This window comes from Callorhinus ursinus, unplaced genomic scaffold (assembly GCF_003265705.2).
Source record: "Callorhinus ursinus isolate GAN/ISIS: 27379988/994484 unplaced genomic scaffold, GSC_fseal_2.0 scaffold4, whole genome shotgun sequence".
Lineage (NCBI taxonomy): Eukaryota > Metazoa > Chordata > Mammalia > Carnivora > Otariidae > Callorhinus > Callorhinus ursinus.
Genome location: NW_027397066.1, coordinates 21,614,217 through 21,628,456, shown reverse-complemented (window position 1 = coordinate 21,628,456; position 14,240 = coordinate 21,614,217). Strand labels below are relative to the sequence as shown.

The 14,240-nt window shown below is 35.8% G+C and overlaps 1 protein-coding gene across 2 annotated transcripts in view; it reads right to left on the bottom strand.

Annotated features, from left to right (window-relative positions):
• Positions 1–14,240, bottom strand: part of STIM2 (stromal interaction molecule 2) — a 141,438-nt gene that overhangs the window by 13,804 nt on the left and 113,394 nt on the right. For both annotated transcript variants that reach the window (XM_025887277.2, XM_025887278.2), the window contains exons 4-8: positions 12,845–12,956; positions 9,191–9,306; positions 6,174–6,351; positions 5,466–5,643; positions 241–408 (exon numbers count right to left, since the gene is read on the bottom strand). In XM_025887277.2, the coding sequence (XP_025743062.1) occupies positions 241–408; positions 5,466–5,643; positions 6,174–6,351; positions 9,191–9,306; positions 12,845–12,956 (752 nt within the window). The remainder of the gene's footprint in view (positions 1–240; positions 409–5,465; positions 5,644–6,173; positions 6,352–9,190; positions 9,307–12,844; positions 12,957–14,240) is intronic.

The following is a 14,240-nucleotide window of genomic DNA, read 5'->3' as shown; positions in this document are numbered from 1 at the left end:
ACATTTATGACAATGATAATAGGGATGATTTTTAAATGACACTAAGGTCATTCTGAAAGGTATACACTTCTCTAAATAAGGTAATTTTACTCTACAACCTATGACTACGAGAGTCAATTTATGCAGTAAGTTCCAATTCACAAAAAGAAGCTACAATAATACAATTTTTATTCAGACCTTTGTATCTCAATTGGTTAATCTCTTTAGAAATTTATTAGGTTTTGAAATATAATAGAGTACCTCATCCTTAGCAATAGCTAATTGCATTTCAGCATTTTGTCTTTTAATATTGTAGTACTGTACTTCTACTTCATGTGTTAACTGAAGCCATTTTTGAAGTGCATCTGGAACAGACCAGCTGCTTCGGAGTTCAAATTCTTTTTCAGCCTTTTTTAGAGCCATTCGAACCTGTAAGGGAAGGAGGGGGGAGAGGGAAAGGAAGGGATGAAGAGAAGGTTGGGGGGAAGATGGAAATGGAGACAGAAAGAGAGAGAAATTTGTTTTTTTAAAGAAGATATTTAAATTAAGATACATTTTAAGAAATTAAGATTTCACCAAAATTAAGAGAAAAAGCAATTTTAATTATGCTCTTTGTATTTTAAAATCACAAAGTATAAAAATATATTTCTAACATTAAAACTAGAGCTGAAATTTCAAGTGCATCTTAACCCACAAAGCAAAGCTGTAAAGCCCAAAGGGTAAAAGGGGCTTACATATATCTTAAGTTGCATTATTTAGTTTTTAACAGCCAGACTCAGTGGACAGAAGAAAATTCCAGACACATACAAACTAAAATGGATTATATTCTTCTCATAATGTATTTTTTTGTTTATGGAATAGAATATAAAGAAGTATCCAAAATATGGTGAATACCTGCCCTACTACCCCTTCTACTATTCCCAGGAGACATTACTGTAAGCCATTTAACTACACATTCACTTTTTAGAGTAATGATAGTGTTTTTCGAAGTTTTTTATGACACCTTCTTTATGGTTAGTTATTTCTCACTGTTATAAGCACATCTGTCTGTTACAGTCTGTTTCACCCACTTCTACTTAATTCGCTGCTTCTAACATACCAGAAAGTAGATAAATCAGCATTTGCAGACCATGTGTAAATTTCAAGAAAATAGATTCTGAGTGAGACTCTACTTGATTTTTCCATGAGAAAACTATGCATAGGCTTCAGTGTCAGGATGTCAAAGTCTTCCTTCGAGCTGCCCTTTAGGGGAGCCAGACAATAAATAGTTAGAGAACTAACATGCTTAGTGCATCAGCTGGTATTAAATGCTAAGGAAAAAACTCTTAAAGAAAGCCTAAGAAAAGAACACAGAAAGAAGAGACAATCCATTCTAGATAAGATTCACTTAAAAACTAGCAAGAGCTCAAGCTAAAGATGTGTAAAGATATGTGATGGAATATAAGGAATTATGAACACACACTCAAGACCTCCAAAGTCATGAATGCACTGTGGAGCCTCCTGCTTCTGGAGCACCATACCTGCAAATTATTTTCCTCAAAGCTAAATAAAGTAACTAAAAACTCTACTCTTAAACTCACGTGCAGAAGAATGTCTGATCTGAACAAACACAACTAATTTAAATAAACTGTATTGTGTGCCAGAATAAACTAATAAGAGTACTATACACAAGTTTCTTCTGATAAAGAAATAGAACAGTTGTGAGATAGTGCAGAAAGAAAATTATGTTTGAGAAGTATTTTTTTTAAACTCCAAAATTAGAAGAAAAAAAAAATTACAATGGGACACTAGGTACAGACATTAAAAGTAAGGGTAAGATCACTTACTTACTTACTCCGCCTACTCACTAAAAACAAATCCTAAGCAACATGTGCCTGACACATTACACTGTGCAAAGCGCTTGGGACAATACTGTGTTTAATAAAATGGCTGGCTAAGCCGTGTGGCGTCCCTGCTAATCTTTCAGGAAGAGAGAATCTGAGGTCAGGTCCTATGACATGGAGTTCCATACAACACTATAATGTATAGCTTAGCAGGCCCTCTTTCTCACAAGATCTTAAAGCTAAAATTTCTATACAATTTTCATTGTCAAGGAACTACACAGAGAATCTATCTCAAATTTCACTCAAGTTTTTCTCTTTAATCATAAAGATTTTCCTTATTATGTTTATTTCCCCTAAAAGAACTCAATGAACACATTTAACACAGAACTGGTATATTTCTACCATTAACTGAGGCTGAACAATGTTTTCATTGACTGTCAATGTTTCAAAATCTTGGAAATCCTGACCTTCCAATAACAGCAACTATTTTAACTATTTTCTCTGCTATTATTCATAAGTTTATCATCTGACCTAAATTCTAATCCTTAGTTTGAATTACACTGTTATTTACAGAGGAATGGATGCAGGAAAAAAATGAGTAATTAAAAGCTTTTGCAAATGATGAATTATTAAATTGTTTACAAATATAATTATTTACACAATATTCGTGTCTCAGGAATAAAACAGCAATAAGTAAAAACATGGTATCCAAACCCTAAATACCTGAAAACATGGCTCTGGACCCAACTTTATGATTATTACCCTTGTGACCTTCACCACTTCTTCACTTTCTGATCTGAGGTTTATTGTCTCATGTAGAACAGGCATATAGTATGACTTGTCTTGACTTTGGTCTTCTTGAAACTTTAAGAACAAAATAATTTATGTGAAAAGTATTTAAACCATACAAAATATGAAGCGGTACTATTATTCACCCCAAAGTTTTTGTTTTAGGGAAAAAATAGCACCACTATACAATATATGTGCCTGATACTCCTGATTTGTAATTCTGAGAAGTTGATTACCTCTCAGACAAGCTACAGTAGTACTTCAAACTATGTGGAACTGTAGATTATATGACATTATACATAAATTAGCTTCCCAGTGAAATTTACTTCTAGAAACAAAACTTTTAATAGCAGTACGGGAAAACATGGACTTTGGAATAAAACACACAAAATCTTGCCTTTGCCATGGAAGAGCTGTGTAAATTCAGGCAACTTATTTAACCTCTCTGCACGTCTCATCTATAAATGAGGATAATATCTATTTATCGTGAGGATTAAAATTTATGAGCAAACCACCCATAATGTGCATAGCATAAACTTCTGGCACGCAGTACGCAATCGTTAAAACTGTGTTTCTTATTACTATAATCCTGTTGGACAGAGTTCATTTAAATACCCACTTAACTCCTTTAAACCACCCCTTACTGACTCAGGATCTCATTAGGATTATTACATCTGTACTGGGACATATCGTGGTGATCCTAAGGCCTACTTGCGGTGTGCAATGCCTTTCTGCCAAAAACTTCAAATTAGAATGTTTGTGAATCCCTTTTGGGGAATCCCTTTTGTAGGGCGTCTTCTCCCTCACTGTGAGGCAGTCACCTGTAAAATTCTGCTATCAGTTTATGTCTCTGTAGACAAATTACCACTACTGCTTTCTGATTTGTTCCTTCTAACCTATAAAGTGCAGAAAAATAGCTAACAAGCTGTTTAGTTTAGTACTGGGAACAAACCAAGAGTTAGAAGCCTTGGTGGGAAAAGGCAGGGAGTTCTCACAGGAATAAAAGGCATAATATCTAATTCTTGGACACACTATAATTTTGGCTAAGCCTTTTTCTTTCTTTCTTCCTTTTTTTTTTTTTTTTTCCTGTTAACTCCCTGGTTCCTTACTACATTCTGTACAGATAAGGTTTGTCAGGTAAATAGGACCTGACCATCAAATACATGTAGGCGTTAACTTAAGAGAACAAACTCCTTACAGGGAAAAGATCCAACAAACAGATGCCAGGGGTATCAGGGAAACAACAGCTAGCTATGAATAGAAGAGATGGCTGCGTTCAGGCAGACAAATCCTACCAAAAACGACAATCCTGAAGGAAACAGTAATGCATTACTGTGTTAAATGCAACACATTTAACACAGAACTGGTATATTTCTACCATTAACTGAGGCTGAACAATGTTTTCATTGACTGTCAATGTTTCAAAATTTTGGAAATCCTGACCTTCCAATAACAGCAACTATTTTAACTATTTTCTCTGCTATTATTCATAAGTTTATCATCTGACCTAAATTCTAATCCTTAGTTTGAATTACACTGTTATTTACAGAGGAATGGATGCATTTCCATTCCTGAACTGAATGTTCAGGAAACTGAACATTTCCTCAGGAGTTGAAACTGAAACTCATTCATCACATAATTCTTATTCCTTATTTAGCACCTGGCTGAGAAGGCAACAGTGCACAAAGCAAAGGAGACAGAACACCAAGGTTCTTGGCCCTGCTTTACAACTGAGGCACTCTGATCTTGGGCAAGACTTCTCACCCGCAGTTTCTTTATCAGAAAAGAAAGGGTCGAAGTCAGAAGAGGGAGATGAGACCACAGAAACAGAGGTTGGAATGACGTGTTTTGAAGATGAAGGAAGGGGCCACGAGCCAAGAAATGCAGGCAGCCTCTGAAAGCTGAAAAAGGCAAGGAAACAGATCCTCCCTAGAGCCTCCAGAGGAATGCAGCCCTGTGAACCTATTTTAAACTCTGTCTTAAGAACTGTAAGATAATAAATGTGTGTCGTTTCAAGCCACGAAGTTAGTGGTAATTTTTTATAGCAAGAATAGAAAACCAAAAGATCTGCCTACAATTAAATTCTGCCCCCCCCTTCTTGAAGGAATGTGCTATGCCTGAAGGCTTTTATTCCATCTTGAGTAACCACATGGTAGCAGGAGATACTGGAAAGGCATCTGTAGACAACTTCAGAATTTTTAGCAGATTATGTTCTAAAGCCATTTAACAGGATTCAAATATATAATAGAGATTCTTTACCTTTGCAGAGAGGTTTAACATTAGATATACTTTATTAGGTTACAGCTGGAAACTGAAACATATCACAGATGTTAAATACCTTAAATTCACTGGAGATAATTAACATGGCATGGGATAAGATTTCATGAGTGAGTGAACATGATGGTAACTTTATTTTTAAATTATTACTTTGTCATGTTGCTATATGGGCTTTGATCAATGCTAATAATATGAACAATTCTTTTATTAACTAAGGAATAATATACAATGCCACTAAATGCAGAAGACTATAAACAAAAACAAAACAACTCCTCAGTGACGAACCATGAGAGATTATGGACTCTGAGAAACAAACCGAGGGTTCTAGAGGGGAGGGGGTTAGGGGATGGGTTAGCCTGGTGATGGGTATTAAAGAGGGCACGTGCTGCATGGAGCACTGGGGTGTTATACGCAAACAATGAATCATGGAACACTACATCAAAAACTAATGATGTAATGTATGGTGACTAACATAACATAAAATAAAAAAAGAAAGAAAGAAAGAAAGCTCAAAAAAAAAAAAAAAAAAAAAACCACAAAACTCCTCAGAGTGGCGCTACCACTGCCCTAACAATACTGTTCATGGAATGTAAATACCTGCTCCAATTCCTGCTCTGCATATTGCCGTCTACTCAGCTCACATTCGGCTCCTTCCCTTAGCTCTCTCAGCCGACAGGCCTCTTCCTTTGCATAATTGATTTCATCCATCATTTTGCGCTCTAGATTTTGCTTTTCTACAGCAACATTTCTATTTTCTTCCTGTGCCTTTTCAAGCCTTACAGAAGGATAAAAATGAAAATTCCTCACCAAAATTTCCAAAGTTTCATTTTTTCACGAATAAATACGTATCAAGCAGCAGAATACATGTTCCCATCCAAAATCAGAGTATTTTCTATTAATCTTATATGTGAATACCAAAACTAGCAGGTAGCCCACTATACATCTATATGGGTAATCCTGAGCTGAAAATACAGTGATAGCAGGGAATCACTCTTCAGCAAACAGACTCTTAAGAAATTCTTTATTATCTAAATCAGGTTAAAAATAAAACTGAACTACACATATCATTCCACCTATATCTGATTTATTTTCACTGATCTGCTTATTCCCTAGTGCATACCTTTAATATAAATCTGTAATTAGGACAATATAACTTTTCTAACTATACGAAATGAAGTGTACAGACATTACTGATGTGTGTAACAAACCAAGTAAAAGTGTGTAAGCCCATGCCCATATTACATTTTCACAAACTGTATTTGACTACATAAATAATAAGACTTGTAGCTTTTTAAACTTATTCACCTCTCTTGTAAGTCCATTAGGCTTTGCTCTGCAGTTTGTAGACTCTCTAAGTCTTTCATCATTTTTGCAACATGTTCTTTTGATGTCTTATTCTGTGTGTAAGCAAACCAGCACCCTCCAACACCAATTACTATAGAAACTGTGAGAATAAAATCCTTCATCCAGTTATGAGGCGGGCCTATGAAGAAAATTACAGATGATTAAATTAATCTTTGATAACAGAATCTCAATACATAGAAGCATTTTTTTTAAAAAGGAGTAGGTATCTAAAAACAAATGTGAAAATGTCCCTCCCATAAATAAGCTCTAGCCTTTTAAAAATTCTTTCTTCAAATAATCAAAGTGCTTATGACAGTCTGATACACTAGAACTACCAGAGGGCACAGATAAACCCACAGGCATGTACTCCACCCCTGCTGGTATAGGAGATAGTAACAAAAGTCCTGGGGAGCTGTGAAAAAGCCAACAGCACCTCCAATCATGTTCTCTGTGAGGTGAAAGGAGGCATAAAGAAGAGTACCACCACTCTCACCCCAACTGCTTTCCTTCAGTCAAGTTAGGGAGCTTTCATGCTTTGATACATACACTGGAACCCTAATCGTTCACCAGAAGAACATTTTCCCCAAGCAAGTAGTCATGTAACTAAGATTAGTCAATGATTCTCAACTGAGGGTGATATCCCCCCACAGTGGACATTTGACAATTTTTGCTTGTCACAGATGGGAAGGTGTAAAGTGGATACGGAAGTTGTCACTGGTGTCTAGTGGGGAGAGGCTAGGGATGTTCCTAAATATCCAATAACTCACAAGACAATCAATTTCCAGCCCCACTTCTGCCAGTAACAGAGAATTATCCAGCCCAAAACGTGAAGTACCAAGGTTGAGAAAGCAGGAGTTACATGATCATAACAAGTCATGCTTTAGGTGGCTATTTGCCAGAGAAATCTGGGTTACTAGAAGGAAAGAACAGATCACCTTTTTTACCACCAGGCAGGTCAGTAATTTCCAGCACTGTTTCTAAAGTAAGGAGTAAGGAGCCAGGGCCCACTGTCTTCGGTGATACAAAACACAGAAATCACTAGTTAAATAATTTCCTAGTTTATCCCTGACTCTTAATTACACACTAATTTTCAGAGGGCTCTCTGGAAGGATACACAAAGATAACTAATACAATATAATGTATTCGTTGCTCCAAAGAGACATAGTTTACAGTGGAAAACAACCTAACTGCCCAGGCCTCCAGCAGGAAGATATGTTGCATGTGTGATGAAATAAGGAGCTCTACAGACAGGACAAGTTCCTGCGCTTCCTCGGGTTCGTGTATGTTTACACAGTGTGATGAACAGCATGCTCCAGGCCAGAGACCCTCGGGGCTGCATATTTCCAGAGCACACACCTACAGTGAAACAGATGCATTGCAGAATGCTAAAGTCTCAAAAGGATTTATTTTTATTTCTGCCTCAGACTGAGAAGTTCAGCTCGAGTTCTAGTTCAAATATGAGCCCTGTTCAGGCCAAAACAGAATCACCAGAAATGACAATAAATAGGCAGAGACGTCCCAAATTCTATAATAATTACCACAAACTGAAAAAGATTTCAGTGAAAACTCCTTTAAAATATATCTCTGTTCATTTTATGTTAGTTTGTTATAAATCTAATGCCCGTGTTCCAACTGCAGGGCTCATTCACTCAAATAATAATTCTAAGACAAACACATTAAAAAGGTAATGCATCATTAACTTCTTCACTGGTTTGTTTATTAAAACATTTATTTTCAACATTCTTTGAGACTAGTTTGGTTTCTTTTCAAATGATAATATAATACTGTTTTGGCTTAGCGAGTGATTTGTTCCCAGATTAATAAAATATAAATATCCCTGACCAATTTGTACAGAGAGGCAAGTTTTAGAGCTTAATTCCTATTTTCACCAATCAGTCCCATGAAAAAATCAGAATCTCACGGCAGACAACCCCCAAGAGATTCGGTAGGAAACTCAGGGTGTCATCTGTGTGGAATGCCCGGAATTTCAGGAGGGTTTTGCTTCCTAGGGTTTGTAATTTCCAACAGCAGTGCATTTCCACCACCTCTCACAAAGCGGAGTGTTCCAGCTGTTTCACCAGCTGCTCTCAGCCTGAGCCAAAAAGAACCACCAGTACAGTAATGGAATCTATCCAACAGCTCCAGGAACCCTTTCTCAGCAGGGCCACCCCCAAAACCATAGCACAGAAACCTGCAAGTCTCCTAACTCCAAAAATTGAGGTAAAATAAACAACTGTTTGCTAATTTATCATCTGTGGAAGCCATTTTTCTTGTATTAATTTTGTTACTCCTTTTTGGCTTCTGAAAAAAATAGAACATAATTCCTCTAAAATGTGTACTCTTCAAACACTTTCCCCCAAAGCTTTTTACAATTTGAAATTAAATATATTAAACTTTCTGAAAGAAGTATTCCTGTCAAAAGTAAAGAAATACAAGGCTTATTTTCCTTACAAATATGACATAATAATTTCTTAAATGTTCTTCAACACAACCAAATAACATTTTCCATCTTGTGCTTCTGCCAGAATAGTCTGTTACCATGTAAAATTTCAAGTGGATCTCTCCTTTTCATCTCTATCTAGAAAATCCTTTTCCTGGTGATAAATGAAATCAAGTTAGGATGTATTACTCTGTGCCATGGAAATGGTTACATTGTACCATTTTTGAAAGGGATCCTTCAGTGAATATCCAGTTATAATGGTATCAACATTAAAACTGTTACAAAGATCTACAGTCCCAAATCTAGAAATTTAATTCTAAATTATCAACAAACATAGTTTTTACTTTTTACATCAGTAACCAGCTTGGAAATTTCACACTCCACATTTCAATGACAGAAAATCTCACCCTATAAATCTTTTTAAGATACATGACATTTCCTTTATAGCTAATAAATGATTTTCTAGTGTTCTTTCTTTTTTAAATAAATATATGATCTGATTATTCTTTTGCATCAGACTCTGAGAGAGAATACTAACGTGTCAGAGGTCCAAACAAAACCACATCCAGTGCCTTGAGCTGAAGTTTTTGCCTGTGACTCCGATCACTGATTTTCAACTGGGAGCTCATAAATGAAGGTTCATGCACTGCTATCCTGTTTATTTAAAAAAATACATACATATTAAGTGAGAATATCTGTAGTATGTAAACTTAAATATTTTAACAACACATTTAATACTCTGCATATTAGTGATGACCGCTGTAGCTCATCCATGTGATTTAATACTTTAATACTTTATTAACATGTATCAAAAACCTTCCAGTGCAAACTCAGTTGTACAAACACCCCTGTATGCCAATTATTTATTTGTTATGTTGATGTTTTTGTTTTCTAAGGTACCTTATGCTATAATTTACTAGGATGTAGAAATTTATCAAATGCAGAAGTATTTCACAACCATTAATTAATTACCTCTGGCATTTTACTATCATTTCACAGTGAAAAAGAACACTGTAAATGATTTACTTAACATCAATAGCAGACTTTAAAATATAGTTCTCAATTTAGATCATATCACTTTTCTTTAAAAGTATCTAAAAAACCTATACCTTTACATTCTAATACGTAAATTGTTTAAAAATTAAAGTCCACTGAAGTCATAAGTGAGAGTAAGAAGTCCTCATAGCTGGGGGAGAAAAAGGAGGGATTTATGTAATAAAAAGTACTGAACCATTTCACCAGCCATGAAAGAACCACTTAAAGGGGCCAAAAGGCACACTTTGTTTTGAAATTCAAATCCAAGTAGCCCAGTCATCAACTAAGATTTCTTAACAACCAAGTATGATGCCAATAAAAATCTTATAACACAAAGTCTAATAATAATAAAATTGTTAATAACAATGACAATAAAAACAAGCATGTACTATATGCTGGGTCCTGTATCAAGGACTTAGTCAAAATTCAAGAAAACCTCTAGTATATATAGATTTCCCATTTTATAAATGAGGAAACTAAGGTAGGGAGAGATTGAGTAACTTGCCCAAGGCTGCATAATTAGTAAGAGGTAGGACAGGGATTCAAATCCAAATATGTGTGATTCCAACAACTGTACTCTGATCCACTACATTTTATTTTGGAAGGTATCAAAACCTCTAAGTATGGAGAAATTACAAAGCCTCCTATAACTGCTACAGGCTTCTGTAAAACTTCAGGGAGTAAAGAACTCTTAACTTTCCCTTCACAAAATGCCTTCCTTCATCTCTGCTCGTCCCTTCTGTGTATGCTCCTGTTACACCTTTAATGTGACAGTGAACAAACTGTTTGAAGGCAAAGCTATGTCTTGTCCCTGTATCCCCACACCTAGCATTATGCTTGGCAAAAGTAGATGCTTGATAAATGTCTGTGTAATACATGAATGAATGCATGGATGGATGCATGAATGAATTAATAGCAACAATATCAAGAGACTAAATTTAAGAAAGACAATGAGATGTAGTAAAAAGGATACCAGAAAACGGTTTTATACAAAGTTCAGTATGAACCCAGAGGTGGATTCACCCAGGTCTGAAAGCAATGAGGAGGATGTGTCAGGTGAAGAGAGCCTTAATATCAGTTCTGCTAATATGAAGCTCAGAGTATAGAAAATCAGTAAAAAGCTTAGGATGACCATGAGAACTAACATAAAATATAATTTTCACTACCTATTGCAGATGTGACAATATTTTAATGTCACAGAAAGGAAACATAATGAATTGTTGTAGGCACGTGTACATCTGTAATGTGTAATACGTTTTCTTATATATTCTTATCAACAGCTCTTGTATCTAGTTACCCTACAAAAAGTTCTATAACTCACATCATTAAGTTAATGGAAACTGCTCCTTTAAGTGGACTCATCTAAGTGCCATTACCATATAAAAGGGGCTTGATGGAGTCTTCCTTTCTCCTCCACTCCAAAAGGCTCCAACAGGCTTACCTGGAAGCTGAACTTCTGTATTTGTAACTTGTCTTTCCTAGTAACATGTTCACTATTTAAAAAATTGATCTTGACTGTGATGTTATTTCAATGATTTTCTTAGAATTTGAGTTATTGGTGATAACCTTTACTTAACCAAAAGAAAAAAGTGGCTGTAACACTTATTGCCAAAACACCAATCAACCTATTTTACTTTGTGTTGTTGTCATACAAAGAAACTTCCCACAAGACAATGTAAGAAAAATACTGAGTTCCTCATAACCAGGGTAACATAGAACTCAAAATAAAAACACCTAATATCCTATTTTTAATGCTCTACTATCCTGTTTGAACTTAGAAACTTGTCTTATTTAAGACCAAAAACTGGGGGTGCTCTGTGGCTCAGCTGGTTAAGTGTCTGACGCTTGGTTTCAGCTCAGGTCATAGTCTCAGGCTCGGGGGATGGAGCCCCACATGGGGCTCTCTGCTGAGCGTGGAGCCTGCTTAAGATTCTTTCTCTGACCCTCTCCTCACACTCCCCCTTTCTCTCATAAATAAATAAATAAGCAATAACTGTATCTTATTTTTGTCTTCTTGCCAGCACCTAGTTACACCATGAACAACACAGAAGATACTCAATACACACTCATTGAACTGACTCTTACTCCCATCATTTCATCATTATAGTCATGTACACAGTAAATTCGGAAATACTGGTATCAATGCTCAGAGGATATTTACAGGAGACAGAAAATCACCAACTGGATCCAAAGTCCAAAGCAACAGCAGCTGCTTCCTTGAACACAGTGTAAGCAAACTGATCAGAAATGCTATACACACGTTTCATCGCATGTAACAATAAGGCGGTTAACAAGGGATTAGTCTTTTTTGATTCAAGAAACAAATTTGAGAGAAAAATAAAAAATAGGCAACCTTATTCTGGGCCAGGTTCTGGTAGAACCATTGCAAATTTTAACATTTAACGGGGCGCCTGGGTGGCTCAGTGGGTTAAGCATCTGCCTTCAGCGCAGGTCGCGATCTCGGGGTCCCAGGACAGAACCCTGAGCCCCTTGTAGGGCCACCTGCTCAGCGGGAAGTCTGCTTCTCCATCTCTGTCTGCTCACCCTGCCCCGCTCCTTCTCTCTCTCGCAAATAAATAAAATCTTTAAAAAAAAAAAAAATCTTTAAAAATCATTAAAGTTAACTAATGGAGATTTAGAAAATAAAATTTAGAAAACTAGTAACAAATAATTCCAGACATTTAAGGGATAAACTGGCATTCTAGACTTATTGATTTAGATCTATCTGGGTTCAAATGCTGAATTGGGCAAAATAAATAACTTCTCTATGATTGTTTTTTATCTGTAAAATGGGGATAATACATACTTAACTTTAACCATGAAGCTTAAATGAGATAATAGAGTTCCTCTATGTAATATACATTTTAAAATGGTTATTATTTACATTTTATTAAACTTTTTTTTTGAGATTTAACTTACGGCCACTAATACAGAGTGGTTATCATTACTAAAAAAATACAATTAAGAACGATCTGTACATTAACCCATTCAAATACGTTTTTCATTAAGGTGGATTCATATCAAATGAATATGTTTTTGTCACATTTACCACATGCTCAGAGGTTGGCCCTTTGATGTTATTTTGGCACTGAAAATAACATCTAGTATGTGATTCTCCCTGAGTGAAAAAAAATACATTTGGATAATAAATACTCACCTGGGAAGTGTTGTTCCTTTGACATTATTGTCTCTAAAATTCTTCTCATATTGGGGTAGTTCAACAAATTCTATCAACCACTGAAGCGTGTCCTCCAGGGTCCAATTATGAACTACAAGAGATAAAAGGGGAAGGCATATTTTAAACACCTCTGCTTTCCAAATTTATATAATTTACACATATATTTATATGTATATACATTCACACATATATAAAATTACTATAATTTCAGAGGATATTAATTGAATTTTCAATTCCATTGACAATAAGTACTAAAATGATATTTGGCATTCTATCAGAAGCTGAAAACAATGGAGACATACCTCCTACACTTAAGAGCTTATAATCTATGACAGAGAAAACATGAAAGAAAAAGAAAAAAATATTAGCATGGTTAATTCTAAAATAAGCATCTATGTAAAATTCATTCAGGATGAAATAATTCATAATTTCTCTGGCTGCAGAAATACTTACAGCACATGTATCTAATCATCCATTCTTTCATTTTGTCATCTAGCCATATAATCCTGTAAACCTTCTGAGTATCAGGTTCCATACTAAGCACTGGGAATATGGTAGTAAACAAGATGCATAAAGTCCTTGCCCTCATGGGAGAGGGGAGGGGGCAATTCACAAGAAGAGAAAGGAAAGTTGGGGAAATTTCAGACAGTGATCACCTATTAAGAAAGAAAGGAAAGATGTCAGGATAGCTTCTGAGGAGATATTATCTGAATTGAGAACCAAAACTTGCAAGGAGCCAACATTGTGATGATCTGGGAGAAAAAATAACCCAAACAGAAGGAAAAACTAGTGTAAAGGCCTTACAGTTGGAATGAACTAGCCATGTTTGGGGGGGAGGGGGGTTAATAATCAAAGTTTTTAAATCTATGTTTACTCCTCAACGTGGAGAAAGGATTGTAGGAGACAAGGAGGAAAACAAAGAGCAACAACGAGGCCATTCCTTTATATAGCTGTCCAAATGAGAGGTTATTGCCTTGGACCATGGTGTTAGCAGACGATATGGTGACAAGTGGTCAGATTTAGGATATATTCTGGGGATAATGCTGTTAGATGTGCTCATGAAATGGATGAAGGTTGGTAGCTACAGGAAAGTAAAAAAAGAAAAAAAAAGGACAGAGGGTGTTACCATTAACTATGATAGGAAAGACCGGGGAGGAACAGATGAGGAAGGCAAGTAGACGAGTGTGTGACAGAGATGGGAAGTTGTTTTCAGACATGTTATATCTGAAGTATGTATTAGATAATTAAGTGTAGATATACAGTAGCAGTCAGTTATACAAGTCTGGAGGCTTCAGGAAGAGTGAGGTTAGAAACAAAGATAGAAAAATTGAGAGTCATCAGCATTCGGATGGTCTTTACCCTAAATGAGATCACC